Below are 20,439 nucleotides of genomic sequence, written 5' to 3'. Positions count from 1 at the left end.
ATCTTTTCCCCTTTTTGGGGATACAGGCCTCTGACAGCTCTTGCATCTTTAACTTAAAGTAATCCCAGGCTTCTTCTGCCTTTAGGTCCCTTAATACGTTTGCCCAATCCACTTCCCTTACCAGTCCCCTTAATTTGTTAAAATTGGCCTTTTTAAAATTATAAACCCTAGTCTTTGACTTAATTCTGGTACTCTTTCCATTTAGTTTAAAGCGAATTAGCTCATGATCACTGGAGCCCAAGTTGTCCCCCACTACCACTTCCTCAACAAGGTCCTCACTACTTACCAGAATCAAATCTAAAATGGCCTCCCCCCTCGTCGGCTCAGCTACCACTTGATAAAGGAATTGATCCGCAAGCACATCTAGGAACATCTGAGCCCTATTATTGCTACTAGCGTTTGTTCCCCAATCTATATCCGGGAAGTTAAAGTCCCCCATAATTACACAGTTTCTATTAGTATTTACCTCCCTTAATACATTAAACAATTCCTTATCCATATCCTGGGTCGATCCCGGCGGTCTATAGCACACCCCAAGCACTATCCCCGGAGAGGCTCTAGTAGTACTTTTACCCAGCTTGAGTATCGCCCAGACGGACTCCGTGTTATCTATTCCATCCACTATTATTTCTTTACAGCTTATTTCACTATTGACATACAATGCCACCCCCCCACCTTTACCTTTATCCCGGTCTTTCCTAAACAGCGCATACCCCTCCATACCTGCGTTCCAGTCGTGACCGCCATTCCACCACGTTTCAGTTATTCCTACGATATCCGGTTTCAATTCTCGGACCAAGAGCTCCAATTCCTCCATTTTATTACCTAGGCTTCTCGCATTGGTGTACAAACAGCCTAATGTATGTCGTTTAGCCTGTCTCCCATTACTAGCACTGTATGTTGCGGGCCTCTTTGTGTTCGTCCCCCCTGTCTTTGTGTTCGTCCCCCCTGTAGTAGTGTGACTTCTAAACTCAATTCCTAACCCTGGTGTCTCAGTCCTTAGATTGGCAGGAGACTGGGTATACCAGTGGTTCTCAAACTGGGGGTCGGGACCCCTCTGGGGGTCAGAAGATTATTACGGGGGGTGGGGGGGTGTCATGGGCTGTCAGCCTCCACCCCAAGCCCCGCTTTGCCTCCAGCATTTATAATGGTGTTATACATTAAAAACACTTTTTTATATATTTAAGGGGGGTCGCACTCACAGGCTTGGTATGTGAAAGGGGTCACCAGTACAAAAGTCTGAGAACCCCTGGGGTACACTCTAGGAATGAAGGACTGCACTGTAACACTCCACAGCCCATTAAGCAGTCCAAGTTACAAGAATTTTACCCATTCCAATGATGGCTTTAATGACAGGGTGGGTTGCAGTGAAGAAAAATGAGTCATGATCTTTAAGACTATCTGGGACACAGAACAAAAGGAAGTTTAAAGCAAAAACTATTTTAAAAGTCCGCTTGCACAGTTTACAACTCTTGTTGACTGCCTCACAACAACCCAACTCACTGTCATATTACAAACAGTACTTCAGGAACTCCTCTGGGAATGACACACGCAGTCTACAGAAGGCGTAATCTGTTTGTGAAATGGCACTGAGTGACTCATCTTACTTGAATGAGGAACAGGTGAACTAGAAGCCAGTTTTCCATCCCTGTCCATCCTCTAAAATGAAAAATTACTCCGAAGGACAGTCGGAATGCAAGGATAGTGGTGAGAAAACCTGAACGGAATCCAGAATCACATACACATCATAGTTGAAGCTGTTTGCCAGCTGTTAAAAAATTCAGTAAATAATCACAAGAAAAATAAGTTTACTGAATCATTAGCGGCCATGCTTCCAAGATGCCTGCTGCGAGCAGTCAACCCTCCTGTGCTTTCCAATAGGAAATTGGCTAGAGGCAGTGTCTAGGAACTCAAAGATATACATGAAAACATTTTAGTGCCAAATTCTGCCATAAAGCACATAGCTGTAGCACCAGTGGGCAGAGGTTGGCCATAAGTCTTTTATTGAAACTATTAAATCATTAAATTTGACAAGTACATAGTATGTGAAACCAAAAACTAGAAGCTCTAAGTATATTACTTAAAATCTTCCCAATTTTTGCCCTCAAGTCTAATTCCATTACAAATCCAGCACGCTCATGCCAAATAAGATGGCAAGACTATGCTAAGAAATCTGTACTGAGCTCAAAGCAGATTCAGGTCAGATTCATTACACAGCTAAATAAATAAATAAATAAATAAAAAGCAAATGCTACGCCTCCCATTAAGAGAATTGCTTAGCAAGGAATACAAAATCCAATCCCTTTCCGGGTTACTCAGTCTTTTTTTTTTTTTTCCTTACCTTTTTTCTTAAGAGCAGTTCAGGAGGAGCAGAACAAAAGCCAACGGGAAAAGAACATGAACAAGACAAATCCAAAAGATAATTCTTGTTACCCCAAGGTGTAACATTTAATCCAAAAATATTTGATTACTTATCAGTGTTCTTTATAAAAACTATAGAAATAATAATCAAAAGTGAGGAAAAAACTAACAACACACAAACCACTTCAATCTGCAACATGAATTTCCTGTCTGAAGGATAAAATTAGAATGGGGGAGGGAGACCCACTCCCGGGTTAGGCAGAACACCAAACTACCCAAAAATATGAATTATATATCACCCACACTAATCTGAAACATGTAACAGCTTGGTTTGGATTTTTATTAGTTTGGAAGAAAAACGTTATTAAGTTATGCATTTCAATCCAAACATAATGATGCAAACTAGTGAATTTAAAATAGCCGTTTTTAATAAAATTTAAGTTTTGCAGAGTTGACTAAGTGAACCAATCCCTGATAAAGGGTTGGCTGAAAATTTTCCATCAAAACTGTTTTTCAACAGAAAACTGAGTACTGAACTAAATGAACATTGGTGGAAAGTGTTTTCTTTCCCCAGAAAACTTCAACTTTGAGCTTTTGGTGAAAAAACATTTCGCCTTTCAGTTTTTCAATGAAAATAATTTTCACTTTCTGTGGAAAATAAACCCATTTTCTGACCATCTCTAGCAGTTATATGACTTTGGTATAACCATAGTAGAAATCTCAGCCATGGTTAAACATTTCAGCCATATATTTCTAGCACTTTTTATTTCTCTGATGTTTCACTGAGGCCAAGTTAACTATCTTGGTTTATGTGAATTATTGTAGTATGCCCACAAACAGCACTTGCTCCAGCCATTGCCACAATGTGCAGGTGCAGCACACATCCCGTAATTCAATTACGGTCTGTCTTTAACCAGTTCCTCAGAAACTCCACAGCTAATCAAATACTTGTGTGACATCCATAGTTTTGGGTCTTCTAATCCTTCTCTTACCTTCCATTTCTAAGTTTAACACAGTTTCTTATATATTCTTCTGGTCTTCTTTTCATGTGCCCAAACCATCTAAGCCTGGATTCCCTCAGCTTTTCTATAATTGATACCACCTTCACATTTCCCCTAATTCGTTTGTCCCAAACATGGTTAAACATTGTAACTTACGACATCTATTTTACCATTGCCATTTTCACTCTATTCAAGATCTGCTCCGGTGTCTTCCTTAGTGCCCAGCATTCAGTCAAACAAAAGTGCTGGCCTAATCACCATCTTGTAGATCTTACTTTTTAAAGTGACAGACCTTCTCCTATTGCAGATCACTCCCCTCACTTATCTCCATTTAGTCCATGTCCTTCCTTTTCTACTTATAAGTTCGTCGCTGAGTTCGCCATTATCCTCTACTATCAAACCTAGGTACTTGAACTTCTGTATCTCTGGTAATGGCTGGCCCCTTAGACTTACAGTCCCACTGTCTTCCTACAAGGTATCATCAAATCTACAGACCATCTACTCTGTTTTTCTGCCAATTTTCATGCCATTTCTTTCAAGTACACATCCCCATCCCTCTAAATCTTCTTCCATTTCCTCTTTATTCTCCCGCATGAGCACGACATTGTCTGCAAAAAACATGCGCCATGGTGCCACTCTTTGGATGTTTTCTGTAACTGCACTGAACACCAACATAAACAGAAAGGGGTTTAATACCGAGCCTCGATGTACTCTGATTCTTACTAAAGACCATTCCGTTTCTCCATTTGGCTTTCTAACTGTGATAACTAGGGCCCTACCAAATTCATGGTCCACTTTGGTCAATTTCATGATCATAGGATTTTTAAGATCGTAAATTTCATGATTTCAGCTATTTAATCTGAAATTTCACGGTGTTGTAATTGTACGGGTCCTGACCCTAAAAGGGGTTGTGGGAAGTTGCAAGGTTATTGGGCAAGGGATAGCTCAGTAGTTTGAGCATTGGCCTGCTAAATCCAGGGTTGGGAGTTCAATCCTTGAGGGGGCCACTTAGGGATCTGGGGCAAAAATCAGTACTTGGTCCTGCTAGTGAAGGCAGGGGGCTGGACTCAATGACCTTTCAGGGTGCCTTCCAGTTCTATGAGATAGGATATCTCCATATATTATTATAATTGTAGGGAGAGCTGCGATACTGCTACCCTTACTTCTGCACTGCTGCTGGCGGAGGTGCTGCCTTCAGAGCTGGGCAGCTAGAGAGCAGTGGCTACTGGCCGGGAGCCCAGCTCTGAAGGCAGCACAGTTGCCAGCAGCAGAGTAGAAGTAGGGATGACATGGTATGATATTGCCACTCTTACTTCTGCACTGCTGCTGGCAGGGCACTGCCTTCAGAGCTGGGCACCTGGCTAAAAGCCGCTGCTCTCCAGCCACCCAGATCTGAAGGCAGTGCAGAAGTGAGAGTGGCAATACTGCGAGCCCCATAAAATAACCTTGCGACCCCCCTGCAACTCCCTTTTGGGTCAGGACTCTCAATTTGAGAAACACTAGTCTCCCCTGTGAAATCTATATAGTATAGTGTAAAAGCACACAGAAGACCAGATTTCATGGTGGCAGACCAGATTCCACAGTCCATGATGCGTTTTTCATGGCCGTGAATTTGATAGGGCCCTAGATCTATATTATGGCAACAATGGGGCAATGAGTGTGTCAGGCCTGATGTCAGTTACTGTGGGGGGGGAGGAGTTTCTCTGCCACTGAGCCTTGAAGGGCTTCTGGGTCACGATCACCTTAAAGATATTAAACTTTTTGAGAGCTGCCCTGTATAAGACATAGTACTATTTACAATTAAACATTCTCGCTATGACATTTTTTAAAAAATGTGGGCTAGGTTCAGCATTTTTCCTGTTGCCTTTCCTGTTTCTCCTGTTACTTCAAACACTTGTTTGGTAATTACTTTACAATTATGGCTAAAAGCACACAGAAGACCAGATTTCACATATGTACTAGCAGAACCGTAGACATCTGATCCGAGGAGCTAGAGACTATGTTTTGCTTGGCAATAAACCTAGCCGAGTGCCTTCGTACCTTATCGAAGTCTCTGGTCATTGGGCGGTTCGCTGGAGATCTGCTGTGCCAGCTATCTGCGCAGAGCTGGGACAGCACACAGGAAGAACACACATGCATGCAGCCGACTTATCAACATTGAACAGAGCAGAGCACCACACTGGTGGCGTCTGACGACAACATATACCTCATGGTTCAACAGTATCAAGCAGCCAAGATTTTTTTTTTTTTTAAACTATGCCTCCCCCTTCATTTCACGTTAATGTAAGCGGTGAACTGTTGATGTAAACCAGGAAGAGCTGCTAAATGTGTTTTGTTGTAATTGAAATGGAAGCTTCTCCAGTGCCCCACCTCCTTCCTTCCCTTCCACTTATTTTCTTTTCAGATCCTGTAGGCAACAAACACATGTCTGAAATAACTCGGCAAACATCACACCTTGTGTTACCACAGAACCTTCTCACCTATGGCAAGGTGCCCAGAGCATATATACGTCCCCCAGGCGTCATATTGCTATGTATTTACACATACTGCTTGAAATCTCCTGCAAGTTTAAGGAGAGGCTAGACGCATAATAAAGTTTATGGAATATCTTGCTTGTTCATAAGGGCAGGACAATGGTGTTTTCAAATAAAGCCAGCTTTGAAAAGTGAACAGAACCTTACCTTGGAAAGGGGAATGTAAATTTTTGTCCCTTTTCAAAGTTGTCAGTTGCTCTTTCTCGAGTAACTAGTCGAATTTTCCAAAGCTTTTAATAAAATATATGGGTAGGTAGTCATGCTGAAGGGCAAGCACCAGGGTGGGTTTATTAATACAGAAGAAAGCTTAATATCTTACATTTTAAATTATACAGTTTCTACATTGGATTTTAATTAGTCAACACAGGATTAATTTTACTTATTCCCAGTAAATTAGTAATGCTTATTAAGTCTTTCTTGCAATTATGTTTGCACATATAAACTGATAGTTAATAGTTAAACCATTCAACAATTGCTTCATAGAAAAAGAGTGAAACCTTTAACTCTACGCCCTGAAAGCAAAGAATGGATTTCCTTCCCCACTACACACGCACAAAATATTACCAAGGAGGCAGATTGCTGTTCACCAAGTTGTCCGAAGGTGACCAAACTTTTCTTTCACAAATGTCACTGAATCAATCAGGTGATTACCACTGTGAGTGTCAATAATGATGGTAGTCGTATGATATGGACAGTGGATAGAGGGCTCAGACTAGCCATCAGATGGTACTAAATTTCACTTAGCAACCTGGACCAATGCAATTCTTCCCCATCTAATTAATTTACTTATGGGGTGGAAAAAAAATCCAGTTTTCACAAAAAAAAAAAAAAAAAAAAAAAAAAAAAAAAAAGCTTAAAGGAAAAGTAGAAGGAAACTGAAAGTTAAAAAAGGTTGTTGAAATAAGAAATTTAGAAAGAATGAGAAAAGCGACTCTTCCAAATAAACAGCACTATGGCTGAGAGATTTCCTGCCACACAAACAGAACGTCAGCTACTAAATACAAGTAAGTCAGCAATCAGCTCAGAAACAAAAGGAAATGGCAGTTCCTATAGAAGATGAACGGGCATCTAATTTTAGTTCGAAACAGTTGGTGAGCTAAAATACCAGTATCATATTATTTAAGGTTTGGGCTGAAATAAGAGAAATAAAACATGCTTAATTGGGTACCAGGGCACTATTAATTGGCTATATAAGAAATTGCTTCATTTGCAATTGGCCTTAGTGTAGGTCCAATAAGTAGGAATGACATCACTTGTTTGTAAGGGGTATAAAAAAGTAAACTCTTAAAGGGTTCATTGCTAATACCTGTCTGATCAAGTTGGAGCCCCGACCAACATGGGTCTAAGCACACCTTGGTATCTTGATCAAATGCTTATAAATGTTTTGTTACGGTTTGGATATGGAAAATTACTTATTACTTAGGCTTTTTAGGCCTGATTAGAGCAATTGTATGTATACCATTCAGCCTCTGGATTTAATAGAGGAATTTATGGCTAAATTAGAGTCGTGGTAATACCCTGCATAAATAATAATTACAACAAGAATGAAGGGGCAAGAACAAACACCTCTAACTCGCAAGAATGAATCAGGTGTTGCAGGAAAGCACAGGACAATTCCCACCCCTGAAGGAGGGGGACGGCAGTTTTACTGCTAATAGAAACCAGCTACTTGTGATGTGATCCTCCTTGTTCCCCTCTCCTATGAGTGTTGCTGGTCTACCTGCGTGCAATGGAGATGGTCCCTTTCATATATCCCATTAACCAGAGGGGAAGTGATCACAGGTTCCTATGTCTCTCCTAGGTTCCTAGCTCCAGGGATGAAGAATCCCCTGCTCTGATAGCACCTCTCCACCCCCACCCCACCCTCCAGTATGGCCTTCCTCTGCCACTGCTAGCTGATATTCACAGGATGAGGGTTTAGGGTGAACGAGAACATGGATTTCTGACCTACTAGCAATTTTCTTCAATCACTGCTGGTCTTTGGATATTGGGGATGCACAGTTCTGCCCCTTTCCACCCCTAGATTGTCTGAAGGGTCCACTGCTAGTTCTCCTCTGTAGATCTTAGCAGCTTGGCTGCCTCCTGCTGCTACTATGGTAGAAATAAAGGGTATGTTTACAATGCAGCCTAGGCCCAGGGCTCACACTCACGCTCAAGCCTTACCCCTCTTCTGAGTACACACAAATCACACTAACCCAGAGCTCACTCCCAGGGTCCCAGAACCTCACAAGGGTGGAGGGTCTGAGCCTGAGTCAAGCCAGGACCCTACTGCTTTGCAGTATAGACACAGACCCACTGGGCTTGTCCTCTGGGAGTCTGACAACACTACATATTTCATAGTCCCACAGGCCAACTTTCTTTGTCATCTACATAGCCAAGTTTGGTGGATTGTCAAGTTTTCCCACACTACACCATGAACAAAGGGCTAGAGTGGCCACATTTTGGAAGGGTGCTAGGAAGAGGGTGATTAAGCGTGGGCCTGCATAGAATCATGGAAGTGTAGGACTGGAAGGGATCTCAATACGCCATCTTAACCAGTCCCCTGCAATCAGGGTAGTACTTAGTAATGAAGTAATAATAATACATAATGCAGTGTAGATGTTGGAGCTCCAGGGTGAGACCCAGGATTCAAGAAGTTCTAACCAGGGATTACAAATGAGTGCAGACGCTCAAGCCCTAGGTTAACAAACCCAGGGTCCGCTCACTCGAGTTCTGCTAAGCCTGGGCTTACCCTGCAGCGTCTGCTTTTTGCTCAGATGCTATCAGCATGGGCAGGGCTTAGTTTTGCTAGTGGAGAGAGTAACTCCTAATGGTTTTAAAATACAACCTTTTTTACAAAGCTAGGGTCAAGCATAAAGCCACTCTCAGTAGCTTTAACTCTCACACAACTAGTGTACCAAATAAACTTTCACTAACTATTGGAGAGAAAAAATGTTAGGACTTGTGCCCTGGGAGACTTAATTCTCATTGCCAGAGGCCAGTCTCCATTTTCTACAAGGCGTACTCTGTTTGTTAAGACATTTTAGATACAAGTTCATGAGTAATCTGGACTCTTAAATCCCATTCACATTAGTACACAATTGATTTAGAAAATCATTTAACAAGTTTATATGGTTTAAAATGTGTTAAGTTAAACTATTTTCACACTAAGGTTATTGTTCATACTTCTCCTTCAAGAAGCAGCTCAGAGAGGCTTTGCACTGCACTGAATCACAAGTCTGTTCTCCACAAAACCCATTGTTTACATAAATGTTTGACAATACAATACTCAAAGTAGACTCAACAGCAGCTGTATTTGCACTGATTGAGCAGTCATTATGTCACACACTCGGGCATGTACCTGAACGTTCAGTACTTCAAATACATGTGGGTGAGCACAGTGTATTTGCATAATCATCTGAGCAGTAACAGGACTATTTACTCATGTGTACACACCTGAATTTGTTGGAGTGTGCATCTACAACAAAATCCCAATTCTTGATTCCTTGTTCAAAAGTAGATGCTCTGCCAACCTTGGGGTGAATTTACATGGGAGGTTTGCTGTAGAACAAAGCCCTGTTCACACAACAATTAAACTGGCTAAAGCTAACTAGTGTTCAGCAGAACCATATTCTAACAAGACTGAAAAAATAGCTGATCTATGTAATGACACAAAGCTAACATTTTCTGCACCTAGCTATTTAAAATTTAGGAACAGAAATCTATCTTCTCCTCTGTCAATGCCATGTGCACTAGAAACTATACTTCCATTTCTATGGTTATCAGATATTAAGCTACCCTCAAGAAATCACAATGTGATTCATATTATTAAGGAAGAGATCATTATTTTTAAATACACAAAGAGCTTTGCACGTTGGAGTTCTTCCTTCTCTATGTTCAATAAACAGCAAAAGTATCTTAGAGCTGCCATTTACAACTGGCACTGTGGTCACATTTAAACCCCCCCCCCCCCCCCACACACACACACAATCCATCTGTGAGAGGACAGGAAGTGAAAATGCAGTGTGTTCCACTGACACTCAGTGTACTGATTTAGCAGATAAGTCAATAAAAGATATTACAATAGTTTTGAGACAATGCGTTACAAAAGAGAGTATCATTTAGATACTGGAGTGACACCTTACTTGTAGGAGGGTTTTTTTGTTATTTAAGTAGTTTTTAAAAAGCAGACAGGTCTCCTACAAGTATTAAAAAGCCATGGTCTAATTTTTTGTACAATTTTAGTTTTGCTCCCTTTCAAGTTTAATGCATATATCATAATAAAATATCTGAAAATAACATTTGGGAGCTTGCAGTACTAGCCGATTTTGTGCTGATGAACAGACATGTTGGCTTCATAGGAGTCAGAGATACCTTTTGTTAATGTAAACCATACTGTGTCAATATGGTTGAGAATCTCTGTCAGAATAGAGATGACAGGAACTTGTCAGGATGTAATATCAACAGTCCTCTACCATATTGACTTAGTAGTTCATCTCATAGCTACTGTAAGTCTGCTTCCATGAAAAGAGGAACAACAAAGGACAGGTATTCATTCTCCATTTCCATTTTTTTATTACTAACAATAGCAGATTATTTCAAGTGAATTTGCTAGTTGAATTTACTAGTTATAGTCTTCTTAGTACAATATAAATATAAATATGAAACACAAATAAACAACATTAAAATACCATAAGGCTGCAAAGGGAAGCACTCAAAACTTAGGAAATGCCTGTGCAACTTTAATTCAGACGCCTTGTGCATATGCATTATGATGCAGTCTTTGATTACATCAACACATGCTATCTTTTCCACATGACATTTCTTAACTTTTGAGTGCTTACTTTGCAACCTTAATATTCTTTTAATGTAAGCTTTTTGTAGGTAATTTCTGAGGTTTTTACAAAAGCAAACTGAAAAAACAGATTCTATCATGTGGCATCATACTGACACCAAATGGGTCATGAGTGAAGCTGGAACTTCTAGTTTCATTGGGCAGACCTCTGACACTTGAACTAACGAAGTAACTGATAACAGTCGTAGGTTTTCATCTTCGCTACACTAGAGGGGGATAAGACATTTTGCCATGGGGTTTCATCTGTCTCAATCCTGTCTCTTCTCCACCATGGGCTCCTTGTACAAGTCCAATTCTTCTTGCCTACCCAATCCCAGTCCCCACTGCTCAGTCTCCTCAGCCCAGTCCCAATCTCCTCACCAGTCCCAGTTCTCCCCCTCCCACTCCAACTCCTCGTCCCTAATCTCCCTACCCAGCCAGTTCCAGTTCCCCACTTCTGGCTCCTCATATGATCGGTCTCTCCCCTCCCCACCCACTGGCTTCCACTCCTAGTCTCCTTCCCCATGCTCCTCAACCAATTTCAGTCCCCTCTGCATCCTCACCAAACCTATCTTCCCTCCTCTCTCATGCCTGTTCCACTCCACACTGGTTCCTAGTCCCAGTCTTCTTGTCCAGACTCCTCTCCTTTCCTGCCTCTCAATCCTAGTCTCTTTACCCAACTAGACCTAGCCACTCTACATCCCCCAGCTCCCTGTCATATCTCAGTGTTCCCTGCCTCCAGCCATCTGACCCCTGGCCCACCCTCCTGTTTCCCTCACCAGCTCCCAGTCCTTTCCTGGCTCCCAATACCAGTCTCCTTGCACAACCAGTCCTAACCTACCTTTCCCCCCTGCTGCAGCGCCCAATCCCTGCCTCTCCTCCCCCTGGCTCTCAGTCTTCTTGCCCAACAAGCCCCAGTTTCCCTACCTCCAGTCCCTGTCTCACCAGACTCCTTTTTGCAATCTACTCCTTTCCATCCCCTCCACATTCTAATCAGATGGCTTCTTCCAAACTGCCTGGGCAATGACAGGAGCGACATTTAAGGTTTGGCAAGGTGATAAGCAACTGAAAACATGGTGTTATAATAGCAAGAGTGGGCAACCTTAAAAATAGACAATGCTATCAGCCTTGCCTAGAATTATAATCTACATATTTATAATTTACATTATTTGCACTACTAAATGTAACCAATTTCTGGAACTACAATACTCAGTTACTATTCTTCTAAAAATCCACACAAATTTGGGCAAGTTATAAGCCTTTGAAAAAAGTTGTTGTTTGCATGCTCAGAGACTTTGTCAATTTTAGCAAATATTCAGTGTGATGTTAAACTACTTGAAGTTTCTTGTTGGTTGTTTCTTTAGTTTTATATACATTGAGGGACTGTGTTTGATGGACTCTGAAAATTCAACACAATGCTTTTTTTTTTTTTTTTTTTATTATTATTAATGTGCTTTGGCGCATTTCAGCACAATAACAAAAGCCCCTGCACCACTCAACATGAATGGAACATTGATCCCAATCTCTACAGCTAACCTCAAAACATTGATTGCAACAGACTTTGTAACATTTGTTCAGCATAGAGACCAAAAAGGGACAATTTACACACAGGTCTCCCACATCACAGTGGAACTGCACCATTTCCAAGCCACTAGAGCAGGCCTTAAGAAAGATTAGCGGGACCAATTTCCCAGCACAGCAGAACAGGTCGTTAGAGATGTTAGTTACTTTGACTGCTTCAACTCACCTCTACTGATGCGCTGTTTCTCTCCTGAAAGAATGCCGGGACTATCAATGATGCTGATGCTCTTCAGAACCTCATTAGGTAACTGAGCACACATGAACCTGCAGGAAAGAAGGAAAGAAGTTATTTACAGCAGCTCTAGTTCTTGGTTAGATTGCCTGTAGAACTCCCCACTCTTGAGTCCATATACTCTTAACAAAGGTGGACCTTTTTGTAAAGCAGTGAACATTGGGCTCACTGTATTGCCTACCACAAATGTTCAATCATGAGATTTTAAAAAATAATTCTTTTGGTGTTCCTTTAATTTGCCTTCGAGTTTCTGAGCCCTTAAGGTACACTTCATTCACATTTTCAGGCTTTTTTCTGCAGCAATTACAGTCAGAAACTTTCATTAAAAAAAAAAAAAAAATCTGAGATTCTCATGTAACCAACCACTTGCCTCCAGTTGCTGAGGCTGTACTAAAAATACCGAGGATAATGAAACACTTGATAAAATCATTAGGGATGGCAACAATGGATCACACACTTGCCATGGCAAGAAACCAAATGCCAGGTGCAAAGTTACTGCATATATACAGCTATGGCATCAGTTCCTTTCCATTTAGTAAAAATCCCAGAGACTCTAAAAATCTGAGGAAGGTAGATAGAAAGCTATAGAGATATCAGAGCTGTAATAAACTGTCAAATCAAGAGAGTAGTCCTGCTTAAACATACACATAGAACTCCAAAGACCAGCCTTATACACACTGTGTTAGAAAGTGCTCAGGCAGAGTGCTTCTGACCTGGAAAAATATAGTTTAAGGCCTTTGGGTACTATATCATCTGCAAGTTCATAACAGGCTTGTATATAAAATATGAGCCACTTTGACACTTTCCAAGTGCTGATAAATCTAAAGGGAAAAGCTATCCCTGTATGTCATCAATAGCCTAGGAGACCTGCATAAGACTTGCCTTATTTAGGTAGTAGCTCAGGGCCCTATCAACAACTGGACATTAAAACCTATCACCCTCTGGTAAAATGTGTAATATAGGGGAATAAAATATAGACAGGCTAATTATTTCAAATGGAGGGAAAAAATCACCTTCAGAGCTTTATGCAGAAATTTAGCAAGTGAGTAGGAACATCTTATCCTTATGGAACACTGTAAGGAGAGTCAGCCAATAGATCTTGGATCTCACTGACTCTCATGGCTAACATTAATGATATCAGTAGCAGGGTCTTCAGAGACAGCACAGTGGCCATTCTCCCAAAATTCAAATGGTAGTGCCCTCACCTTGGCAAGTGGTGCCTTCAGCTTGGCAAGTCCCAAGAAAGTGGTGCTTCAGACAGTAGATGTCTGAAGAAGGAAGATCCTTGAATAGATATATAAGCTGATATAGCCAAATAACGAACCTTGTACTTAAAGGCCAAACTGGCCTATGATAGTAAATAGTCCAGCATAGAGGAAGATGCTAAAACAATTTTCTTCTGAGCTGTCTAAAGAAAGAATGTTCTGTACTATACTGCCTAGAATTCATGGCTCTCTAACAAAACATACCGCAATCAAAGTCAAAATGTGTTAGTATAGTATGGTCCAGGCAGCCAACTGCAGAAATTTCAAGTCCAGATGGAGAATATGCTCCTGCTTCTAAGACAGAAGATCTGGAAGATCCAGGAGAATTGGAGGCACCCAAGTTAGAAGCTATCAACAAAACTAAAGCCTTGTCTTATTTTCCATGTGACCTTTAGAAGTAATGATATTGGAGAAAACGCACAGAGAAACTCCTTGCTTTTATCCATTAAAAGGCATCGCTCAGGAAACCAAACTCTGTTGTATCTGTCATCTCTTCTGATTCAGAAAGACACAACCACCTTGACTTTCCAATAGCACATGTTAAGTAAACAACATTATCTCAGTATCTCCTATAATTACTATAGAGAATACGGAGTACTAAATATAGCAAATTCTGCAAACATAACCTTCTGCAAAGTAACCTTATCTATTTAAGTAAAGGTTTTGCAAGTACATATGCTGCTTTTGAAAGGTCAAAGTGAGACACTGCTATTAAAAAAACTTTGCCCTTCACTTCCCAACAGCAGAGATAATAAAGGAAACAATGCACCAAAAAGCACAAAACTGGCCGGATTCTAGGAACAACACTACACAGGCAACAACAGTTAAGGAAATACAAAAATGTAAACATACATCAGATGCAAGACTTGACTCCTAAAATATAAACTAGATGATCAAGAGGACAAAAGGAGAGCAATGGCCAATATATACAAGGTGAAAACTCCTTCTTTTATTAGAAATATTAGAGACTGAATTTTTTCTTAATCCACATACTTTCACACCATCTCACCTTTATGTAGAAAGCCTGGTGGCTGTTTAGTATCAACTAGAAAATTTGGCATCCATCTTATGAGAAAGAAGAACCTTTATTTCAGCTGAACAATGCTACAATGTCCAAATTTCTCCACAAGCCAAATGACATAACAGCAGTGACAGGTTGTACAGGCAAAACAAGAGCTATAGTTAGACGTGGGGATAACACTGCAGATCACACAAGAAGCATTAATAGGATATGGAAGAGGACAATCTAGAAAAGGAGTGATAAACAGGAGTACAAATTGAAGTTAGAAATGGCTGGCTGCAGTTTCTAGATTAGCCTATGACCTGAAAGCAAAGTGGAGCCAGGTTACAAAAATATTTCCACAAAAGTTAGGTCAGTCTAATATGTCATATAAAAGTTTCAAACTGTAAATGTAACTATATCAGCATGATCATTTTAAACTGCTTTTTATGACAAGTTTTAAGAAAAAGCTATGCTATGCACCTGAAATACAATAAATTCTAGTTCTGAGATAAGTCTCAAAGCACATTTGTCTCATATACACCTTGCTATTGTACTTAACTGTCCAGAAGCAAACAGACATGCACCAAAAAACAGGTTTACAAAGTTGTTGTAAACACAGTGTTGCAGTGCCATAAGTACAACAATGAACGTTTCCTCCTCATTAGCACCATACATAGGGTTTTCATTCCATATTTTCCACATTTGAAATTAAACATACAAGTACTGAAACACAAGTACAAGCAGTGATATCAGAGTATCACTGCAAGTGTAAAAGTGAGACGTCTTCATCAGAATGGAAACAACAAGAAATCTTGGGTATACTGCAGAAAGAATCTTGTAGATGACAGCACACTTGCCAACCTTCTCAAAAGATAATAAATCAAGAAGGAGCAAATTAAGTGCCAAGCTACAAAGATCAATTTACCAACATATACCATTTTCCATTTCATGCCATTCCTGATTTGAATGCATCTCCTTTGTCTACAAGTAGAGCAGTGATCCTTAGCAAGAACAGACTAGGTGAAAGCTGAAGCTGATGTACATTGGTCTGGAAATAAGAAGTGAGCCAAATTTATAATTATTTTGGATTGCAACAATTTTAGAAAGTTTGCCTAAAAAGCAGTTGTAGTATCTGAAACTGAAAACTAAGTTTTGCTTTACTGTCAGAAAGCTACATTCAATTTTATTGAATAACCCGTACGTAAAACTATGCTGAGAATATCAAGGCTGCTCAAATAAGCAATCAAAACCTGTTTTTTTTAAAAAAAGCAAATTAAGGTTGCACTTACATTCTTAACTCCACCTTCTGGTGTACACTGTATGCATTACCACATGCCCTTTTAATTACATAATCACATGCTATTTCTCAAATGCAAATTAATATCATACAATTTTTTCTGTAACCTTGTAGTAATTTTCATTCTTGAGTACTTCATCAGCACCCAAGGGCATGCTACCTAGGTTTTTTTACCAAACAAAAAAGAGGTATTGTCGCTGCACCTAGGAACCTGTAATTTAGTTTTAGACGTGTCAACTACTATCAAGAGCAACAAAAAGTAAGGAAGAATAAAAGTATAATAATAATAATAATAATAATAATAATTGGCCTGTTAGGTTCATTATGTACAACTCTTGATGGTACTGCTGCATTCTTGTTTGTTTGCTAACTTCTCCATTCTCTCAGTCACTATTTCCTCTCTTACGTTACATTTGATTGATGTGGGCCTTATGGAACATGAGTCTTTAAGAAAGATCTGAATTCTTAAAAAAGGAGGGGTGTGACACTGTATGGAATATGTGGAACACTTTGTAATGCTATTGATATCAATGTTATAAAATGCAATGAATCTGACCAGATACGCCATGTAAGGTATCTGCGAAAATGTTACAATTGGCCAAATAGGATAATCTTGTTTATATGTTTGCATCACCTTTGTATTATGAGTTATAGATATGTACGGTATATCTGTATTTCCAAACTTGTGCTGTGTTTCTGGGTGACACCCCCAGACAGACTGGCATAAGCACTGCCTAGCCTGTTCGATGGTCCATCAAGGGTCATCAGCGGTACAACAAACCCAGGGAAAGGAGCCAGGGGATACATCTTATGAGTCAGCAAGACATGTAGGGGCACGTGTCTATGGACAGAGAACTCTAACGCTTTTCCATGCCATGTGCTGTGAAGTTTGTGTTTGGGACAAAGGAAGTACAAGCCACATGGCTACCCCAAACACCCCAGGTCATAGGGGGTCCTGGAGTACAGTAACTCCTCACTTAAAGTCGTCCCGGTTAATGTTTTACGTTGCTGATCAATTAGGGAACATGCTCGTTTAAAATTTTGCAATGCTCCCTTCTAACGTTTGGCAGCCGCCTGCTTTGTCCACTGCTTGCAGAAAGAGCAGCCCATTGCAAGTAGCTGGTGGGGGCGTGGAACCCGGGTAGACCGGCAGCCCCCCATCAGCTCCCTGCTCCCTTAAGTTCCCTGTGCAGCAGCTGCCCAGCAGGCTATCAACTGCAGGCAGTTCAGCTGTCCCTCCCCCCACTGCCATGTGCTGCTCCTGCCCTCTGCCTTGGAGCTGCTCCCTGAGACTCCTGCTTGCTGTGCGGGAGGGAAGGGAGGAAGAGCGGGGTGCAGGAATGAGGGGAGGGGGGCACCCTGACAACCCCTCTTACACTATGTTCCATAGAACAGGGGACACACACGACAGGGCTCAGGATGGAGAGAGCTTGTTGGCAGCAGCTGTGGTCTCAGCAAGCTGATCTAATTAACAAGGCAGTGTACTTAAGAGTAGGGTCAGTGTACTTAAAGGGGAAATGCGCATCTCTCTCTCTCTCTCACACACATGGTGTGTGTCTCTGTCTGCGATGCTGTCTCCCCTCCCTCCATTCCTGCTGCCTTGTAGAGTGTGAGAGTTAACCCTTGAGTGCTCAGCCAATTGCTAGTTCATCATTTAGCAGTAAGGCATTCCCTGGGAAATATCCCACCCTCTAACTCCTCCACCTCAACCAAGCTTCACAATCATCATCACTGTAAGCTTATGCTCCAATATGTCTGTTAGTCTATAAGGTGCCACAAGATTCTTTGTTGCTTTTTACAGATCCAGACTAACACAGCTACCCCCGATACTTGACAGTATTAAATTGTTTGTTTAAAACTTATACTGTGTGTGTGAGCGTGTATATATTATATGTATGTATGTAAAATATAGTCTTTTGTCTAGTGAAAAAAATTTCCCTGGAACCTAACCCCCTCATTTACATTAATTCTTATGGGGAAATTGGATTAGCTTAACATCGTTTTGCTTAAAGTTGCATTTTTTCAGGAACATAACTACAACATTAAGTGAGGAGTTACTGTATTGGGATTGGAAGGCTGTTCCAACCAAAGGGAGCAGCACAGAGCAAGGCCAAAAAAGATAGAAATGGAAAAATAATACAATGAGATGCCAAGATTGTCAATACCAGTAACGTAAAGGGGATGAGGGAGGGAAAATAAGTAACAAGATCTGAGATACAGGGAAGGTGGAAGTTAGGCGAGTCCTTGAATGCAAATTTAAGAAGTTTAAACTTGATAGGGTAAGTGGAGGCAGTTCAGGGATTTGGAGATAAAAGTAACATGGTCGGAATAACAGATGAATGATAATTTTTTGCAACAATTTTGGACACGCTGACAGGGAGCTTGTAAGTATCAGGGAGGCAAAGGTTGCTGGCTTATAATCGCATTGCAGTAGAGTATCTTGCACCATGACAACCAAAGCAGTGCATGTATTTTAATAATTTAGTCAGTAACCATGTCTGAAACGTTTTCTTTTCAGCCAGGAACACAGCCTTCCTTAGGGGCAACTCAGGGGCTGAGACAGTTAGCTATGGGGTGATTTAGTAAATAATCTAGGTCATCCTATTTAGGTCAGCAAATGTTCACTATTACTATGTCTCTGTTTAATCAGTAGTGTATTGTATAAATACTGTTTACTACATACTTCTCATATACACCTCGACATAACGCTGTCCTCAGGAGCCAAAAAATCTTACCGCGTTATAGGTGAATCCGCGTTATATCGAACTTGATTTGATCCACTGGAGTGCGCAGCCCTGCCCCCCCGGAGCGCTGCTTTACCGCGTTATATCCGAATTCGTGTTATATCAGGTCACGTTATATCAGGGTAGAGGTGTACATGGCTTTCATGGATTGCTTGGTATACAGAATAGTACACAGTACTATACTGTCTTGTGAAGAAAGAATAGAGGAATATGCAGTGGAGACCAGAGCTTTGGTCACAATAGCAAGCAGTGTTTGCCACAAAAATACATTTTAAATAAAGCTTATCTGCAGCTGCCCAGAGAGCTGCCGTAGTTATTTACATAAATTCATTTCTTAGCAAACTGACAGTCTGCTTGGCTTCAAGCAGACACAACCTTTCTTCCATGAATAAAAACTGCATTCTAACAGCTCTGCTAAAGCACAAGACAGAGTTTATCAGCCGAACAGGAAGCACTCGTGTTAGAAGGGAACCAATTTAACTTAATTTGTCTCGCAGGTCCTGGCTTCCTCTTCAAACCACCACTGACTACAGCAGGAAAATAAAAGAAGGCTGGTTCATGAAGTGCTTACTCTGTCCACTGAAGTCACTGAGAGTTTTAACTCAGCAGGGGCTGTGGGATTTGACCCAATACATAAATATAGTCTAGGTTACTCCTGAGGGCATTCCGTGCCAAAAAAATTAAAATTCTGCACACAACATTTTAAAATTCTGCAAATTCTGACAAATTTTATTTGTCAAATAAATGTGGAGGCTCCAGCATGGCACTGGGGAGCACGGGCCACTGGCTGCACAGAGATGGAAGATCACTGTGCAGCTCCCCTCCCAGGACACAGACTCAGCAGTGAGGCTGCACACAATCCTGACACAGCGCAAGGATCCAGCCTGCCCCAGAAACACCACAGGACCCTACCCCTCTGTGCGGGCAGGCATGGCAAGGCAGGATTCAAGAGTGGAGGGGCTTAATGTGGGGGAATCCAGTTGTGGGTTGAGAGGATTCGGTGTGAGGCAATTTGGGTGTGGGCTGCTCAGTGGGGGATCCGGGTGCGGGGGGGATCTGGATCCAGAGGAGCTGGTTGGGGGTTCTGAGTGCAACAGAAATGGGACTCTGCAGGGGGGGGTCCAGGTGAAGGTGACTGAGGTTCAGCGGGGGGGGGGGGTATATGGGAGTGGGAGGATAGAGCTCAGCAGGGGGGTCTGAATGTACAGGGATCCCTCCCCCTGCAGCTGAGGAGTGATGGGTGCAAGAAGTGTGTGTGTGGGGAGTTTGCAGAACTTCCTGCAGCCGGGGGAGAAATCTGGGGGTGGGTTTGACCTGGCCCCAGATGCTGTGCAGGAGAAGAGGAAGTCCTGCCCTCCCCAGCCCAGCTGTGACTAGCAGCTGAGCCCAGCACAGAGTATGAGCCACCAGCTGGGTCTTCCCCAGTCCTGCCTCCTGCCCCACAGTGATTTACCTCTCTACCGGCTGCCCTGGGCACCTGAAACATACTGCTGGGGAGGGTTGCATGACCGCTCTTGTAGCTTCCCTTTGCTTCCCTGTCAGAGTGTCATTTTTCTGAAGGGAAGGAAAGAAATCTGCAGGCGACATAAATTCTGCTCATGCGCAGTG

General features: G+C 41.6%; 1 protein-coding gene across 1 annotated transcript in view; it reads right to left on the bottom strand.

Annotated features, from left to right (window-relative positions):
- The window catches only part of EHD4 (EH domain containing 4), a 65,180-nt gene that overhangs the window by 21,465 nt on the left and 23,276 nt on the right, over nucleotides 1-20,439 (bottom strand). The window contains exon 3 of the mRNA XM_054024973.1: nucleotides 12,457-12,554. Coding sequence (XP_053880948.1) covers nucleotides 12,457-12,554 — 98 coding nt within the window. The remainder of the gene's footprint in view (nucleotides 1-12,456; nucleotides 12,555-20,439) is intronic.

Source organism: Malaclemys terrapin, chromosome 4 (assembly GCF_027887155.1).
Source record: "Malaclemys terrapin pileata isolate rMalTer1 chromosome 4, rMalTer1.hap1, whole genome shotgun sequence".
In the NCBI taxonomy this organism is placed as follows: Eukaryota; Metazoa; Chordata; order Testudines; family Emydidae; genus Malaclemys; species Malaclemys terrapin.
The sequence above is the reverse complement of the archived record's forward strand: the minus strand, read 5'-3'. Positions and strand labels throughout refer to the sequence as shown.